We start from the raw sequence: 17,546 nt of genomic DNA on the forward strand, positions 1-17,546 counted from the left end.
AGCTAACCTCCCAGTTAATTAGAGAGGTAAACTATGGGGTTTTCTCTTAGCAGATGATGTCTCCAGTGTATCCATAATACAGAGAAAAAGTCCTATTCTACAAACAAACATTTTTGACCAGTCTTCTTGACCCCCACGTTTATGTGACTAGGAAAACATAAACTTTCAGAAGCCTTTCTTTTTTTTCTTAGTCCTGTAGAAACTAGGAATTCTAGGTAAAAGAAGGAAGGCACCTGACCCAACCTCCTCCTGAATTCCTTCATTCCTATTTCTGGCAGGTCATCCAGACTCTATTTGCATCTTTCCAGGGGCAGGGAGATCTCTCTTATCCATTTCTGGACAGCTCTGATTATTAGAAGACTCCTTCCTTGTTGTTGAGTCGAAATTTGTCTCCCTGTCATTTAGGCCGAGGGGTCATTCAGCTTTGCCTCCTTCTCCCACGTGTCTCCTTAGGTATTTCAAGACAACTACTGTCAAGAATGTGCATGATTAGCTTAGCCAGCCTGGGAAATATTCTCAGCCCAGACCAGTGACCCCCATCTGCTCTGAACTATGCCACCCCGCCTCAGCAGCCTCCTGACTCTGTTCCTGCAGGCACTTCCTCCCTTGGTGAGTTTTTTCTAAAACCTCCATCTTGGGAAGGAGCCTCAGACCAGCCATCCTTATTCTCTAGACTGAACCACCATGCCAAAGGCAGGTACCTGCTTTCCCCATCTTTTTTATGTTTCCTTGTCCCACCAGAACTCTCTGAGGGCAGGGGCTGTCTTTCTAATACAATGCCTGGCATAATAAGTGCTTAATAAACAATTACTGAGGAATGGACTCCCAGGATCATCAGGATCAGGTGACATTGGGCCATCTGCCTTAGAGGGCAAGGCAGAACAACTCACTCTTATGTTCAACTCAATTCTTTCCAGAATAAGACCACCACCACAAGACTGGTGCTTAATCAAAGGAAGCCGCTTTCCCTTGTGAACAAGATTGAACTTTGTTCAGTCTAAACTGACCTGTTTCTTAGAAAAGCACAGCATCATCCCTACTCACAACTTCTGCCAGAACAAATAGGTGTCATGAACCACGTAGCTGGATTGAGGAGATGGCTTTTGGCTGCTGACAAGACAGGCCCTCATTGATTCTGAACTGACTTGTCCCTTATTGTGCTCTCTCTCTCTCTCTCAGCTGAAAACTGGAAAGTCTGTGTGGCCTTGTTTCACAGGAGAGAGAGATAATCAAACCAGTCTTTTTTATGGGCATGTTTCTGCACTTTTTTTATCTTTATTGTGAAGAACAGGAGTTAGCAGAGAACAGTAGGACTCTAGTTGGTGCCTACATCATAAAGCAATGCTCACCAGCAAACACCCATTTTCCCAGGGCTATGTACAATCCTGCCCTGGATAGGGCAGGGCTTGTGGAGGGATATATGAAGGTTCTCCTTTCCCACCAGGGCTCCCCCTCCTCAGTTCCTCATCATTCCTGTGCCCCCTCACTGGCCTGCATTTCTCCTTGATTGCAGACTTACTGGAGGTGGGGGTTCTTCTCTGTGACTGCCTCTACATAGGTCTACTTCATCATCTCCCAGCAAGTGCAGTGACTTCTCGTAGGCCCCTTCCTCCTCCTTCCACAGTTCTCTGTATTACTGCTACCACTGATCTCCCTTCCGCATGTCTCAGTCTAAGCAAATTGAATTCATACTCCTTCCTAGGTGTCCAGCTCTCTAATGTGGGCCATGGGAGAAGAACATGTTGACTTCCAACTCCAGAGGGCCTCTTTTTTCTGAGTGTCCCTTCTATAAGATCCGCCCACAACATGGTCCCTGGAAGATTTTTTTTTAGACTAAAACCACCTCCCCTTAAGTCTTATAAACAGGTCTTTCCACTTTCACTGTCTCGTGGTAACTTATCATACTTTGCATTCTCTCCCAGAATTCAGGTGATGTGACTCCTGCCTATGACAACTGGGTCCAGAACCTAGTCCAGAGCCCTGGTCACCTAGAAAGTCTCTCCTATGTGCTCAATAATTATTTACACGTTGTCTACCTCGCTCCAATGTTAGTTCCTTGAGGGCTGAGCATTACCTTTTCTTGTATCCCTGCAGCCTGCTTGTTGACTGATTGACATTTTAAAAAAACAACAATGGGGAAACAGAATTTTCCAGCCTATTTAAATATCTTCCAAATGAAGAGTTTCAATGGGGTTTGAAGTTATTTGTTAAAAATATAAAAATGTGACTCTTTCCATTTAGATTGTCAGAACAGCTGATTAACATCATGTAAAAGGGAAATTTACTAAATGAATTTCAACAGAAACTTTTGTTTAATATGTAGATGGAATTGAAAAAATGAGCATCAAGATTTACCTAGTGCTTAAGTAAGATAACAAATGTTAAGTATTTACAAATCTTAAAGTTCTGTAAAAATGTCACCTAGTGGTAGTAGTAGTAATAATAAACCCAGTCCCCAACTCAACTTCCATTTGCATCTGCATATCCATCAATCAATCAATCAATCAATAAACATTCCTTAAGCACCTATTGTGTCCTAGACATGTTCTAGGGATCCAAAAAGAGACAAAAGAGAGTTCCTGCCCTCAAGGAGCTCCAAGTCTAATGAGGAAAACAAGTACATAAGCACAAGTACAAGTGAGCTATATACAGAATGATTAGGAAATTACTAACAGAGGAAAGGCACTAGAATTAAGAGGAGGTGGGAAAGTCTTACTGTACAAGATGAGATTTTAAATGGGAATTAAAGGAAGCCAGGGAATCCAACAGATAGAGATGAGGAAGACAGCATTCCAGGCATAGGGGACTGCCAAAGAAAATGGCCAGAGCGAAGAGACGGAACATCTTGTCTTGTTCTTAAAACAGCCAGGAGGCCAATGTCACTGGATCAAAGAGTACATGGAATACTCAAAGGTATAAGAAAATTGGAAAGTTAGGAGGGGGGTAGGTTATGAAGGGCTTTGAATGTCAAATAGAGGATTTGATCCTGGAGGTGATTGGGAGCCCTGGAACTTATTGAAAAAGAGGATGCAATGGTCAGACCTTGCTTCAGAAAAATCAATTTAGAGGGCCAAATAGAGGATGGATTAGAGTATAGAGAGACTTGAGGTAGGCAGACCACCCTCTCCCCACCCCCAGCAGCTACTGCAACATTCCATATGTAAGGTAAAGAGAGTCTGTACCAAAGTGGTGGCACTGTCAGAACAAAGCAAGTGTACTAAAGAGGTGTTGCCAAGGTGAAATCAACAGGGCTTGGCAACATATTCAATATGGGGGGAGAAGGGTGAGAAATAGTGAGGAGTCCAGGATGACTCCTAGGATGTGAGCCTGAGAGATGGGAGATTGGTATTGACCTCTATAATAATAGGGAAGGTGGGAGGGAGAATGATGATGAAGTTGGTTTCAGACAAGTTGAGCTTAAGATGTCTACTAGATATCCAGAGAGAGATATCTCAAAGGCAGTTGTACAAGTGAGACTCAGCAGAGAGATCTGAGATTCATCAGCATAGAGATGGTCATTAAATCCATGGGAGCTGATGAGATCACTAAATGAAATAATATGAGAAGAGAAGAGAAGAGAAGAGAAGAGAAGAGAAGAGAAGAGAAGAGAAGAGAAGAGAAGAGAAGAGAAGAGAAGGGAAGGGAAGGGAAGGGAAGAGAAGAGAAGAGAAGAGAAGAGAAGAGAAGAGAAGAGAAGAGAAGAGAAGAGAAGAGAAGAGAAGAGAAGAGAAGAGAAGAGAAGAGAAGAGAAGAGAAGAGGAGAGGAGAGGAGAGGAGAGGAGAGGAGAGGAGAAGAGAGGAGGGAAGAGGAGGAGAGAAGAGGGGAGGGAAGGGGAGGGAAGAGGAGACAGAACCCTGAGGGACACCTATGGATCTGGAGGAGGATTCAGCAAAAGAGACAGAGGAGGAACAGTGAGTCAGTGAGGCAGGAAGAGAATCAGGAGAGGGTGGTGTCCCAAAATCCTAGAGAGAAGAGAGCATCAGGGAAGACAGAATGATCCACAGCGTCAAAGGCTGTGAGAGGTCAAGAAGAATGCGGATTGAGAAAAAGCCACTGGGTCTGGCAAACAGGAGATCATTGGTAACTGGTGAGAGCAGTTTCAGTGGAATGACAAGGCTGGAGGTCAATGAAGAGTTTAAGACTGTGAGAAGAGAGAAAGTTTAGTGACTGTGGAGATAAAATGCCCATTGTTTTCCAGATTGCTCTCTGGCCACGTCCCTTCCAACAAGCTTATCTTTGTGAGATCTTGTCTTTCAGCAATGACAGCCATCGTAGTCTCAATCACTGACATATTCAGTGCTGCACCAAACACCCAAAGAGTTACTTTATAGAACCAGGCAGCATAATAACAAGATACATATGGAAAGACAAAAGATAAGTAAAGGCAGACAATGAAGAGTGGGAAGGAAGGGGATCTCACAGTACCAAATATCAAACTATACCACAAAACTACTTGGTACTGGCTAAAAAAACTGAAAAATCATTCAGTGGATCAGATGGGGTACATGAGAACCCAGAAGCAGAAGAGAAGCACAATGTTCCATAAACTCAAGGACATTCCTCCTGAGGTCAGGATTCATCTAGGAGACTGCTGGGAAAATTGGAAAGCAGACTGGGAGGAGTTAGGTTTAGACCAATATGTCACAATATCTGACACAAAAAAGTTCCAAATGAATTCATGAAATATATATAAAAGGTCATGATCGTGAACGAATCATAGGAGCTGGAAAGAGGTCTTTCACAACTAGGGAGAGGGGGAGAGCTCTTAAATAAACAAAGGGTAGAGATAATCTAAAAAAACACAAAATTACCAGTTTCACTTATAGAAAATTAAAAAGATTTTGCATAAGAGGAGAGTTAGGAAGGGAAGTGGACCGAATAGCACCAGTGCATGATAAAAAGAGAAGCAAGTATCAATAAAGCATCAAAAAGACACAAGGAAGAGCAACAGGTCACAAGGAGAAATAGAAAAGGGAGTGCTGGTGCTATCAAGTTAAAGTTCATCTAGACGTTCAAAAATTATATCAAATAGAGATTTCATATTAAAATGTTCATGTTTGTTGATGTGTCAAATTCATTATAAAAATAAATTTCAAAAAATATGCTGAGACAAAAGGAAGTGTCAAAATAAAATTGAACTTAGACTGACTTTCAAATTATCACAGTGTTATATCAAGAACTATGAAGCATTCCTGACCACACCGCTCTCATTAAAATATATTAGTGATAATGTTATTTTATTGAAAGCAGAAATATGTTGTACTGTTAAATAAAATCAGTTACTTTTCAAATATTTCAGTATTTCATCTATTATACATTTAAACATGTACTTCTTTTGTTTGTTTTATAATGTACACTACATATTCGTACCATTGTACAGGTATTTGTTAATTAAATAAGGAATGCAATTCAAGAAGTCTTTCCCAATCTCTCTTAATTCTAGTGCATTCTCTTTATCCTGTATGTTGTTCGTTTGTCCTTTTTTGTATGTTTTCTACCCTATCCGGCTGTGAGCTCCTCGAGGCCAGGGATTGTCTTTTGTCTGTCTTACCACAGTGTCTGGCACGTAGTAAGTGCTTAGTAATGCTTGTTGATTGACTGACTAAAGTTTTGAGGAGCTGAGTTGCATCAGACAATGGTCAGCTCCCTCACACTCCCCATGATCCTGCTTCCTGACCTCGTAGTAATTCCCACTGCCTCAGTTGCAGGTTTTCCCAGTTGTCTCTGACTCTTGGGTTTTTGGGGTTCTTTTTCCTGAGCTTAGACAGTTTTTGCTTTTTCTTTATCCTCCTTCTCCTGACTCAACCCTCCATCTATACTCCAGCAGAGAACTGCCCCACCCTTCCAGGGATTGGCCTAAACAGTCTAACTCCAGCAGGTTATGACGCACCTTTTAAACACTGTTTAGCTACCTGGCTTCATGATTGTGTGCCTTGCAAGCTAACATCATCTTTGCCATTGGGACAACGTGTTTATCCAGCCTGGGCACCTCATTCTTGCCCTTTTCGACACATGCCTCTGCCTGGAATCCCTTAAGCCTAATTATGATCTGGGAACACGCCAGGCTCTTGCTCCCTGTGGGCGGCAGGTAGAATGAGATGAACTTTCCTTTTCTCCTGCTCATGGATGCAGGAGGTCCTGATTTTAATGTCGGTTCAGACTGTTCAGAGTGGTTCCTAGAAAGGCCTGCTTTCAAAGCTAAGCCCCTCACCCTTCCCTAGTTATTAATTTGCTAATCTGTTCTTTACTATTAGAAAAATGGCAAGCTACCATTGATTCCCTCCTCCCTCTGGCACTCCTGTAAGACTTCATGGAATCCTTTCTAGATCTCTCCCAGATGCCTGTCTATAATAACAATCATTGGTAGCAGTTTCCCATAATGCTTCATTATCCTCTTCTTTCCCGTGTGGAAGGCTCTTGCCATAACTTACTTGCTCCAAAACCTCTGTCAAATTGTTGACCCCCCACCTCCCAGGTAACATTTTTATTTGCCTGGCATTTTACTGACATAACTAATAGTCAGGAGAATATCCTTAGCAGTTCAAGAATGAAAAGACCTGTCAGAATAAGAGGGTATCATCAGCTCTGGAAGATGCATAGAACCTCTCTTATTTAAGTAGAGAGCCTGGTGGTACAGTGGATCAAGGGAAGGACTTGCGGTCAGAAAGATCTGAATTTGAATCCTGCCTCAGACATTTACTAGCTGCGTGACCTTGGGCAAGTCACTTAACCCTTCTGTGCCTCCATTTCCTCATCTGTAAAATGGTATAATAATGGCACTTACTTCACAAAGTTTTTACTCTCTTGCCTTGTTAAGAGTGGCAGGAGATGAGCACCCCTCCTAGGCATCTGCTTGTACAACCCTCCTCTTTAGAAGGAGACAGCAGTGAGGGATAGATAAGACAGTGATTTCAGTTTTTATCATTCCACATTTTGTCCTGGTCCTAGGATTCTGCTATTCCCTTTCACTGGCAGTCTGGAACCACTGCCTAGGGCAGTGTGGGTGATGGTCACCACTGAGTGGGATAGACTTAGTGAAGACTCCTCAGATTGTAATTTTTCTCCCAGGGGTGAGGTAAGGCCTAAAGGCTCAAGGTTACAATATTTTTAGAATAGAATAGTTCCATATAAGGATATAAAACTGTGTAGTGTATTAGGGTCTCAATGATTGGACAAAACTTACATAATTCCTCGATGTCTTCATTTCAAAAGGGATTGGTTAGATGTCGTGTCTAGAATGTAAGACCATATTCTCAACTAATGAGGATAATGGTCAGTGGGGGGAGGAGGGACTTGTGTTAGGGTCTATATAAATCACTGTCCTTTTCTTTGTGTTCGGCTTTCCTACTCCTACAGGTGAGCCCCGCTTCTCGAGAATCGAATAAATCTCTTTTCTGTCATCACTTTGAGAGGCCTCTGAGTAATTGATTTATGCAGGGACCTGAGCCATCCCACACACCACCTTGAATGGTTGAAGAGGACAAATGAAAACTATTGTTCAAAGTAGTTGTACACTATGCAATAGTATACATATAGTAGTATACACAACATACATGGAAACCTTTTTTTAAAATCTTATTCACTGAACAGGGAAATTGGGCAAGAGAATTTTTTAAAATCCTAAAAATAAATAATTGGTGTGGCCCAGTAGATAGAGCCCCAGCCTTGAAGTCAGAAGGATCCAAGATCAAATCTGGTCTCACACACTTCCTGGCTGTGTGAGCCTGGGCAAGTCACTCAACCCTAACTATCCCTCCCCCTAAAAAATATAATTAGTGGGATAAGGGGATATGAGGATAGTGAACATGAATAAGATGATCTTTTCAATTTTTGTATGTTCCTCTGAGCCTATATGTGGAGTGGCATAATCTCTCTGGTAGAGAAGTATTAGGACATCCAAGCAAAAGACAGCCTTTGCTTCTCCCTACCTCACATACCTAAAGTATGTGACAAAATGATAAATCTGGATATGAGTGAAAACAATCAATCAGAGGTGGGAACTAGGCCTTAAGCACCTCTCCTGAATCAAAGTCCAAAAAGTCTTTGATTAATTTAGAAATCTTTAAAAACTATTAGGTGACCTGTCACTGTTACCATAGTAACTCTAGAGAGGAAATGTATTTGGACTAGTTAAAGAAAATTGCTTTTGCCCTGTGGGTCATCTATAAAAGAGTACACTAGATCAGAACCCAGAGCTTTGGACATCTAGATGCAAGAAAATAAAGAGCCAGTCCCAGAGACTCCTCTGAGAAAGAATCACTTGGGGAGGAGGCGAAAAGCCCAGCTTTGGTGTGAGGTTTGGTCTTCTACATCCACCCTCATCTTGGCTGGAGGAGGACCCCATGAGCATCAGAGGGCAGGCTGACAGCAGCAGCTGATTCCAATGTCTAGATAAGGAGCTTAGGACAAACTAGATATACCAAGGAAAGGCAGCTTCAAGTTACTATGAGGAACCTGGTAGAAAAATGGCACCAGAAGTAAGGAGAAATTTTCATGAAGAGAAAAGAAGATAAATATCCTTCTAGCAAGGGCAGATTATGGTGAGTCATGGAGAGCCACAGTCTCTGAAGGATTGAGATTACATATCACCTGAATGACAATGGAAAAGTGGAAAAGTGTGTGGTAGGTACTGGCCATGAAGAAAGCAACAAGAAGCTACATAAAAGATGTCAACAGAGAAGTGCATAACTGGAAAATAAAGTGGGCCAATCATGCTTTCTCCATTGGGCCCTGTCAAGAGAACAGATCACACCCTAATGATGGGATTTGCAATGTTCTCTTTCTCTCAAAGATGGAAGTCAAAAGCTTCTCATTCTATCACCAAGCTACTTCAAACTACAATAATTACAAAAGAAGTAGGATACAGGGGGGAAAACACGGAGACATAAAGGCAATGAGAAAAAAGAAAATTGAAGAAAAGAGAAAGAATGTGACTGAAGTCTGAGAGAGAAAATATGGGGAATTTCACTCATTTGTTGTTGAAATGATCTTAGCCAATGCTGTCAGCTCTAGAGTGTTCCACATGGGTAGTGTTCTCCACCATGTCTGAAAGGTGAAGGATAACAATGCACATAATGTCAGGCTACTTCTTATACTATTAGCCCTTCAACATAACTTGTTTCCCATCTAGGAAGTTCTCTTCTTTGTTCTGTATTCCCCAAAAAACTATTTAAGGGAGCTATCCCCTTCATTCAGGGTCTTTGCTAGGGAAGCTGAGATCCTATTTATTGGGAAATTCATCCTTTATTAATGAATTAATCATGCCTCAAGGGGCAGCTAGATGGTGCAGTGGATAGAGTACCAGTGCAGGAGTCAGAAGGATATGAGTTCAAATCTCACCTCAGATACTTGACACTCACTAGTTGTGTGACATTGGGCAAGTCACTTAACCCCAATTGCCTCATCCTGAGTTATCTCCAGTCTTCCTGATGAATATCTGGTCACTGAATTCAGATGTCTCTGGAGAAGAAGTGAAGTTGGTGACCTGCACAGCCCTCTCTCACTCAAAACAAAGCAAAGTGCAAGTCATGTCATCATTTCTCTGATGGCATAATCTTCTTTGGAAACGAAGGATGAATACACAGCCCTTCAACAATGTACCCCTCTCCCATTGTGGGAGAGTTTATACCTGAGATATTCAACTATGGAATCTACATAGACTATCTGGTTTACTAGACCAAATGCTGCTATTTTACCTCTAAACAAACCACTCACATCGACCACAGAGTCATATTATCTAGAACTAGAAGGAACTTTGAAAATCACCTAGCCCAACATCTTAATTTTATAGATGACTGCGTCTGCTTCCAGAAGGTAGGAGAAGGCTATGGAAAGAGAAAAAGGAATTGTGAAAGTTCTGGAAGTTCTGAGCGTTCCTAATTTTGGAATTATGAAGAAAGTCAGAGACTGAATATAAGCAGAAATTCAGAGAACCTGATGAGGATTTGAAGGAAGATAAGGTGAAACAGGAGGAGACAAGATGAGAAAGGTAGTTAGGGAAACAAGGGATAGATTTGAAGGAGGAAAAAGACTAGAGCTAAATAAGAAGAAGGAATCAAGCTGAAGGATAAGAATTGGGGGAGCAGAACTTGAAGAGAAGGAAATGGATTCAAGTAGAGGAAGGAGGAGATAAATTGAAAAGCAAAGAAAAATTGAGAAGAAAATATTAAGACAAGATAAATGAGTAGTGAGGGAATGGAAATTGGCATACAACTATTGAGGTACTGAATGAATGGTAAAGAGAAGAGGAGAATAACAACTCATCATTCATTTAAAACTGCTTTCTCCAAAGTTGCCAATGATCTTTAATTGACCAATCCAATATCTTTTTTTTCAATTTTTATGCTTTTTGACCTCTCTGAAAAATTTCACACTGTTGACTACCACATCTCTTAATGACCTCATCATCTCCCATTGATTCAATCATTACCGCTATGTGGATAATTCCTAGTTTAGTATATCAATCTAATATCTTAATCTCTCTCCCAAATATTTTGAAGAAGCTAAATGATGATAAAAGGCTGATTTTCTAATGGGGGAGAAAAGATCATTCACACTCAAGAATCCCACTATCCCAGGATCAAAGAAGGAGGAAAGACAAATTCAGGACCTGAATCTGGTTTTATCTTTTTAGTTAGTTTCAAGAAAGAAAAGGGTGAGGAAAAGGTAAGAGAAAAGGAATACATTAAAAAGTGAATAAGGAAATGGATGGAGGAACTTCTATTTCTCATAATTGGGGTACACCAGAAGAAGATACAAACATGAAGGTGAGAGTGGGTGAAGTGGGTATTCCATGAACATCCTTCTTATTTGAACTGAACAAAGGAGTGATGAAGACACATAAAGAGTTTAGTGTAGAAATACTTTAAATCTAACAGGGAAATGGGTGGGAACAGAGAGAGGGAAGAGGTAGGTTTAAGAAGGAGGGTAGAGGTGAGGAGGGAATGCCAACAAGTACCTCCTAATAATGAAGAACCAATCACAAAGTGGAGAATGTTAAAAGGAAAAAAAGAAAAAGTAAGAATCAGTGATTTGGGTCCAGATTGGATGAAGAGAGAAAGCACAGAGGAATAGGAGCACATTACTACAATTATGCATTACTCATGTTAATCTCATTTCCTTTCTTCTTCCATCTTTTTTCTTTATAAAGAAGGGAGAAAGGGGGAAAAATGGGAAGACTATAATAAAATATGAAAGGAAAAATCAACTCTTAATCATAACCATTAATGTGAATGGAATGACTCACTCATAAAAATGGAGGAAAGTAGAAAAAAAATACCACACGCGCACACACACACACACACACACACACACACACACATTAAAAGTAGACTCCAATAGTTTTCTTACAAAAAACACACTTGAAACAAATATTTGCACAGAGCTTAACTAGGAGGACCAAGCGTATCAATTAATGAAAAACAACTTAGACACTTGAAAATCACCTTTTATTTACAACAAAAGTATAAACTATAAAACTATAAAGTATTTAAGCATATGAATCCTTGGGTAAGGATTTCCTTTCTTTCATTATATTAAAAGTCTTTAAAACACTAAGGAACAAGGATAATAAAGATATAGAAAAGGAGATGACTTTCTGTTGTAAATAAAAGAAAAAGTTCCTGCATTTATTTCTTTTGAGTTATTTGTCTATATTTGTATGTTCTCTTTGGAGTGTCAGAAAAATCCATCAAAAGTTCATAAAACTTTGAGCGTAATGTATTCCTAGAGAAAAATAAAAATTTATCTTTGCATGGAATTTCCACTATTTTACTAATTTAATTTTTTTACTTTTATGGTTCTTCAGATTTTCAGGATTTATACTTTAGTGTTATAATAATATAGCATCAGTAATAAAGCATTACCGATAAAATGTCTGAGAGACTCTGAACTCATAAGAAATATCCCATACAACTCATCCATTGTGAATTCAATGGTGTAATTGCTACAATTGTAATGTGTGGGACACAGAGAGAGTATTTCTCATCTGATTCCAGCAACAATGAATCCATCAATAAAATTTCTTTTACAGCTGATAATCTAAAAGGTAATGAGAAAATGTACTTCTCATTAGACCCAAGTTCACAACAAAAGAAATTAAGAGCCAGTCCAAATGACCTTCTTATTAACACATAGTACTCCATCTCCCACCTCCCTCTTCCAGGCCCTTTTTTCCTCCTTGCAATGCATTTCTTCACCTTCCTCTCTTAGAATTCCTAATAACCTTCAAGATTGAGCTCATGCTCTGTCTTCTACACAAATTCTTGCTTGATTCCTCCAATCACCTTGCATCTATTCTGAATTTACCTATATGTTTTACATGTCTCCATTAACAGAATGCAAATTCTTTAAGGATAAGAAAGCCTTAACTTCCATTTGCTGATCAACTGACTGACTGAAAGCAATCTCAAATGGAACATTTATGTCCCTATACACATTCACAATCAAAAGAAAGACATATCAATGAATAAAAACCTAGTAAAGCAATAAATAAAAACATACAAACACATACACATACAAAATTCCAAAATAGCAGAGATAAACAAAAACAATGAATTGGTGACTGAAACTAGGAATTCTTTTTTTTATAAAGAATATTAATAAAACAAAACAATTTGATATTTTTAAGAAGAAAGGAAAACAAATTACCAAAATTCCCCAAACAACTGTAAAGGAAATTGTTAGATATTATTTTACTCAATTACAGATCAACAAAACTGGTAAGTCAAATGAAATGGACCAATATTTACAAAAAACATAAAAAATTCAGACTAATAAAATAGAAAGTCAGTGCACCAAAGGGATATAATGATGCATTCTCAGACATGCCCAACATGTTCATTTTTTTTGTTTGACATATTTATTACAAGAGGAAGTTTTAATTCAGGGGAGGTGGTTTAGTGAGCAGTGATAAATATGCAACAAAAGCACAAATTTTAACTGCACGTTTTAAATGCACAGAAGACAATAAAAAGTACAGAAAGGGACACAAATAGAGCAAATTGTTACTGCTTTGTTAAATGTTTTATATGTAGTATATATCACATATAAATATATATTTCCTTTTAAAAGCATATAACTGAAGTTTACAGTTTCTTATATAATCTACTTTCTTGTTCTTTGTATACTGAAATATATCTATCTATTAAAACTTGTTAGGTTCAAGAGAAAGGCGGATTTGGGAAGCAAACAACTTAAGCAGATTGTATCTGAAAATGACATATGGATGTCTGGAACACAGCTTAAACTATAGGAATGACAGGCTCCTGAACATGAATGGAATTTTCTCAATAGAGGCTAAGAATATATTTTTCTTTTCAATGAGAGACTACTCTCATTGAAACTGCACAAAATCAAAACAGACTTAAACTGAAAAGGGGGGTAGGGAGGGAGGAAAACTACCAATGTAATATCTGCTGACCTAGATAACAGAATACTTGTCAACTTCTCATCCTTCCTGGACTCATGCCCTCTATAATGTCTCAGGTCATACAACCCTACCTATCTTTGTTCTAATTCCTTTCAAATCTGTTCTCCCAAAATCTAAAGTGCATATAAGACTATACCAGGGTCAGAGAAAAAAATAGCCTGTGCATGAAAAAGTAGCAACAGACACCTAAAATTTCACATGAAATAAATCCAATAAAGAACCCAGTATAAAATGTATATTCTTGGTTGTCAATACAAAAATGTACAAAATAAAGCAGATTTAACTTCACAGGTATTACATAGAATTAATGATATGAGAATCATGACTAGAATATACTCCAAATGAGTACAGGTAAAAAAAAAAAAACAAAAGTGAAGGAGGGTTGGGGTAGTCTTATTTATTGAGAAGTTATAGTCATGTGAAGAAATCCAGGTATCAGAATCCCAAAGCAGGGAGAGTACTTGAGTGAAAATCAATAGAGGCAAACAGAAGTCAAAATGATACTATTATTGTAGTATACTACAGACCACTTGGGCAGAAAAAGAAATAAAAGAAGATATATAAATGCACAGTAATGATGAAGAACTTCAGTTATGCAGACATCTGTTGGACTGCTATCACCTCCAAAGGCAGAACTGCTAATAATTTCTTAACCTGTCAGTGATTATTTCATACTTCAAAAAGTGAAGCAACCAAAAAAAGGAAATTCTGTTCTGTATCTGATTCTGACCAATAGGAAGAAGCTAGATACTGTGGTGGAAATTGTGAGGAACTTAAAAATAAGGTATAATTTATCTTGGAATTCAGGATAGAGAAGAATTCCACTAAATTGGAAGCAAAGAAATTATGTCAGCATGAGAGACCACTCTTACTGAAAACAGCACAATTTATATGATGAAACTTTGCTTCTAATAGCTATGATCCTAAATGCATTACACAGATATCACTTATTTAGCACAGGCATAGTATGCTGTGAACCCCAGACTTTGAGAGAGCAGATTTCAAAGGAATCCGAACAAGGACAGGTAGAATCATACTTTCTAAAACAGTGTGAAGGAGCTAACCAAGGAAAGAGAGGACGCTCACAGGATGAAATTCCAAAACAACTTTAATAAGGAGGAAAAGGAGATTTTTAGAGATGCACATGAAACTTACCAGTCAACTGGTATTTTAAAAAGACAGCTACTAAGGATGTAAGTAAGAACAGGCAATAGAGGATGAAAATCAAAAAAATGGCAGAAGAATAACATTTTCTGTGCTAAAGCTCAAAATGACAATTGTTCACAAGAAAAGTATAGAATTAAAAGGGAGGGGAAATAGTTTTTAACTATCTCAGAGAAAAGAGCAGGCTCAAAGAAGGAACAACTTAGGGTGAGTGGAACAATTACAGCAGACTACTTAGTTATCTCAATGATCAATTTGGCTTTGTTTCTTTTTCTTCTTCCAAGTAAAATAATCTCAGTACTGAACAATAATGACTAATAGCAAGTTGATATCCAAGATAATTTACTTATGTTGATAAGAAGGATAAGAGATAGTAAGAGAACCCTCAATGAGTTCAAGTGGTCCCAATGAACTAGACCCAAGGTTACTGAGAGAACAAGGACTTGTAATTACTGGGCCATAGTTAGTAGCATTGAGAGATCTTGGAAAATGGGAGAGGTGCTACTGAACCATAAGAGACAAATAAAGGAAGAGAATGGATTCTCCAAACAATAGGTTAGTGAGCTTGACTTCAATTCCTACAAATATTCAAGAGGAAATTCTTAAAGAAATGGAATTGGTGATTACAAAGTGTCAGCATGACTTCATCAACAAGAAGTCATGACTTCCCAGTACTTGGAAGAGAGCTGTTGGAATGAAAAAGAAACTTTCCTTGAGCCAAATAGCAACTACTCTAAAATGTCTACTTTGGATGAATTGGTTCTAAACTTACTATTCATGAATAAGAAATGTAAATTAATTGTCAAAAATGACCAATTCCCTCATATTAGTATTGAAATGTACTTTTCTTACAAACCTAGCTTTTTCTTTATCTTCCTCTTCTTGGGTAGCATATACTTTCCACTGGAAATGTGCAATGATATTACTTCGGTTATGAATGATTATATTTCTCTGATTGGACAGAGATATATAGGTCTTCTCAATGGTCAAAGAATTCTTGTCCAGTCTAATATTCATATCTGCACCAGCTCCATACAAGCTCACACAAACCTTTTCCCCTAGAAGAAAGCAAAAGATATGCATGAATTGGTTTTTAATTTATCAATCAAGTAGCACATGTATAGACAAATCCTGAAAAACAAGATATACACAAAATAAATGTAAAATTATTGGGGATGGGGTTAATAACTAGGAGAATCAATAAAGGTCTCTTGAAGAAGTTGGCATTTGAGCTGAGACTTGGAGGGAGTAAGAGTTTACATAAGGCAGAAGAGGAAGAACATCCTGGACAATACCTTAGGGAGACTTCTAGCCAAGATGCTTGACTGGATAGAAGCAGAATGCCCAACTCCCACAAGCCCATTTCAGCAAATACATGTAATCACCATCAGGCTGAAGAGTGATCGAAACATCTAACGAGTAATTACAGCAAGTGACTTCTACCTGAGAACTGCAGAAACAATAGGAAAATAAATATTGCCAACAAAGCCATTGCAGGCAAACTAGCTGGCAGTCTCCTAGCATGACTAGCACCAGTCCAAAGACTCATGCAGCCTGGAAAACCAAAAGGCTCCCCCAAGAGAGCCTCAGGATGGTCAGAAATCACCAAGGTGATTGTAAATCCATAGGGGAAATCCATAGTTGGAAGCCTCAGGAGTACAAGCAACCAGCATGTCACATTTCAAGGTCCCTGGCCCTGACCTGAGACCCCATAAAGGCCCTTGAAGTCCTCCAGCACTATGAAGCTCAAAGACCAAGAGGCCAGCTAAGATCCTATGACCCCAGCTTAGAGTAAGCAAGGTCAATCTCCCACCCAAAAGCATGGAAGTTTACTCTGGCACAAAGCCCCCATTCAGAAAATAAAGTTGGAAAGATAAGTCAATCAAAAATGCCCCTGAGTAGTATATATTTTGAAGATCTAGAGGTATTCAAAAATTCAACCTAAAAGCTGAAGTTACTCCATACAATTGCAGCCTAAGTCTCAAAGGATAAAATGGATTTTCCACAAGGACCACATAAATACCTAGAACATGTGAGGCAAGAGATTGAAAAAATAAATTAAAACCTCTAGAAGAAAAATTTATAAATAAAAAATATATTATAATAGAAAATTACAAACATCACCAAAAGACTCAAAATTAAACATAAGCCAAATAGATATCGATGACTCTGTCATGGCAAGAAATATTAGAACAAAATCAAGAGTAGAAAAGAACAGAAGAAAATAAGATATCTGATATGAAAATCAAATGATCTGGAAGACAGCAGACATTATGAGAACCATCACTTTTTAAGAGCCTGGATACTATATTTCAAGAAATAATAAATTAAGTCTGCACAGATTTATGAGAACCACAGGAGAAATGAAAATTGGATGTGGGGTGGAGCAGGGTGGGGAAATCCAGCAACAACTTTCAAAAGAAATCCAAAAGGAAAAGTCTCAGTAATGCAACAGCCAATATCCACAACTTCCACATCAAAGAAGAAAAATAAACAAACAGCCAGAAAGAAACAATTCAAGGACCAAGGAACCATGAGAGCAGAAAGCTGCTACCATAAATGAGAAGAGAACCTGCAATATAATATTCCAAAAGGCAAAAAATGGAGGTTTGCAACCAAGAAAACTCTGCCAAACTGGATCTTAAATAGAATAGATGATTTTCAAGCATTCCTGAAAAGAAAAATTCAGTAAGAACTTTGAAATGTAAGCATAAGAGTCAAGAAAAACCTAGAAAGGTAAACTTATATGAGCAATCAAGAGGAGATATATGATGATGTGCTAACATTCTAATGGGAAAGAAGAAATAAGTATCCTTTCAAAATCTTAGTCTTCAAAGTGTATTGAGGAAGCTAAAAAACAACAACAGAGGATCTGGGGGTGAATTTGCTTCTGTTCCAAAGAGAGTGTAGGTAAAAGGAATACATGAGTGTAGAAAGTAGGAACAAGGAGGT

The 17,546-nt window shown here is 38.6% G+C and overlaps 1 protein-coding gene across 5 annotated transcripts in view; it reads right to left on the minus strand.

The window, feature by feature from the left end:
- HYDIN (HYDIN axonemal central pair apparatus protein) overlaps window positions 1-17,546 on the minus strand; it is a 468,388-nt gene that overhangs the window by 292,320 nt on the left and 158,522 nt on the right. For all 5 annotated transcript variants that reach the window (XR_011972958.1, XM_072636610.1, XM_072636609.1 and 2 more), the window contains exon 8: window positions 15,451-15,652. Coding sequence is in view for 4 of the 5 variants with exons in the window: in XM_072636610.1 (XP_072492711.1) it covers window positions 15,451-15,652 (202 nt within the window). In the remaining variant the exon portion in view is untranslated. The remainder of the gene's footprint in view (window positions 1-15,450; window positions 15,653-17,546) is intronic.

Source organism: Notamacropus eugenii, chromosome 1 (genome assembly GCF_028372415.1).
Source record: "Notamacropus eugenii isolate mMacEug1 chromosome 1, mMacEug1.pri_v2, whole genome shotgun sequence".
In the NCBI taxonomy this organism is placed as follows: Eukaryota; Metazoa; Chordata; class Mammalia; order Diprotodontia; family Macropodidae; genus Notamacropus; species Notamacropus eugenii.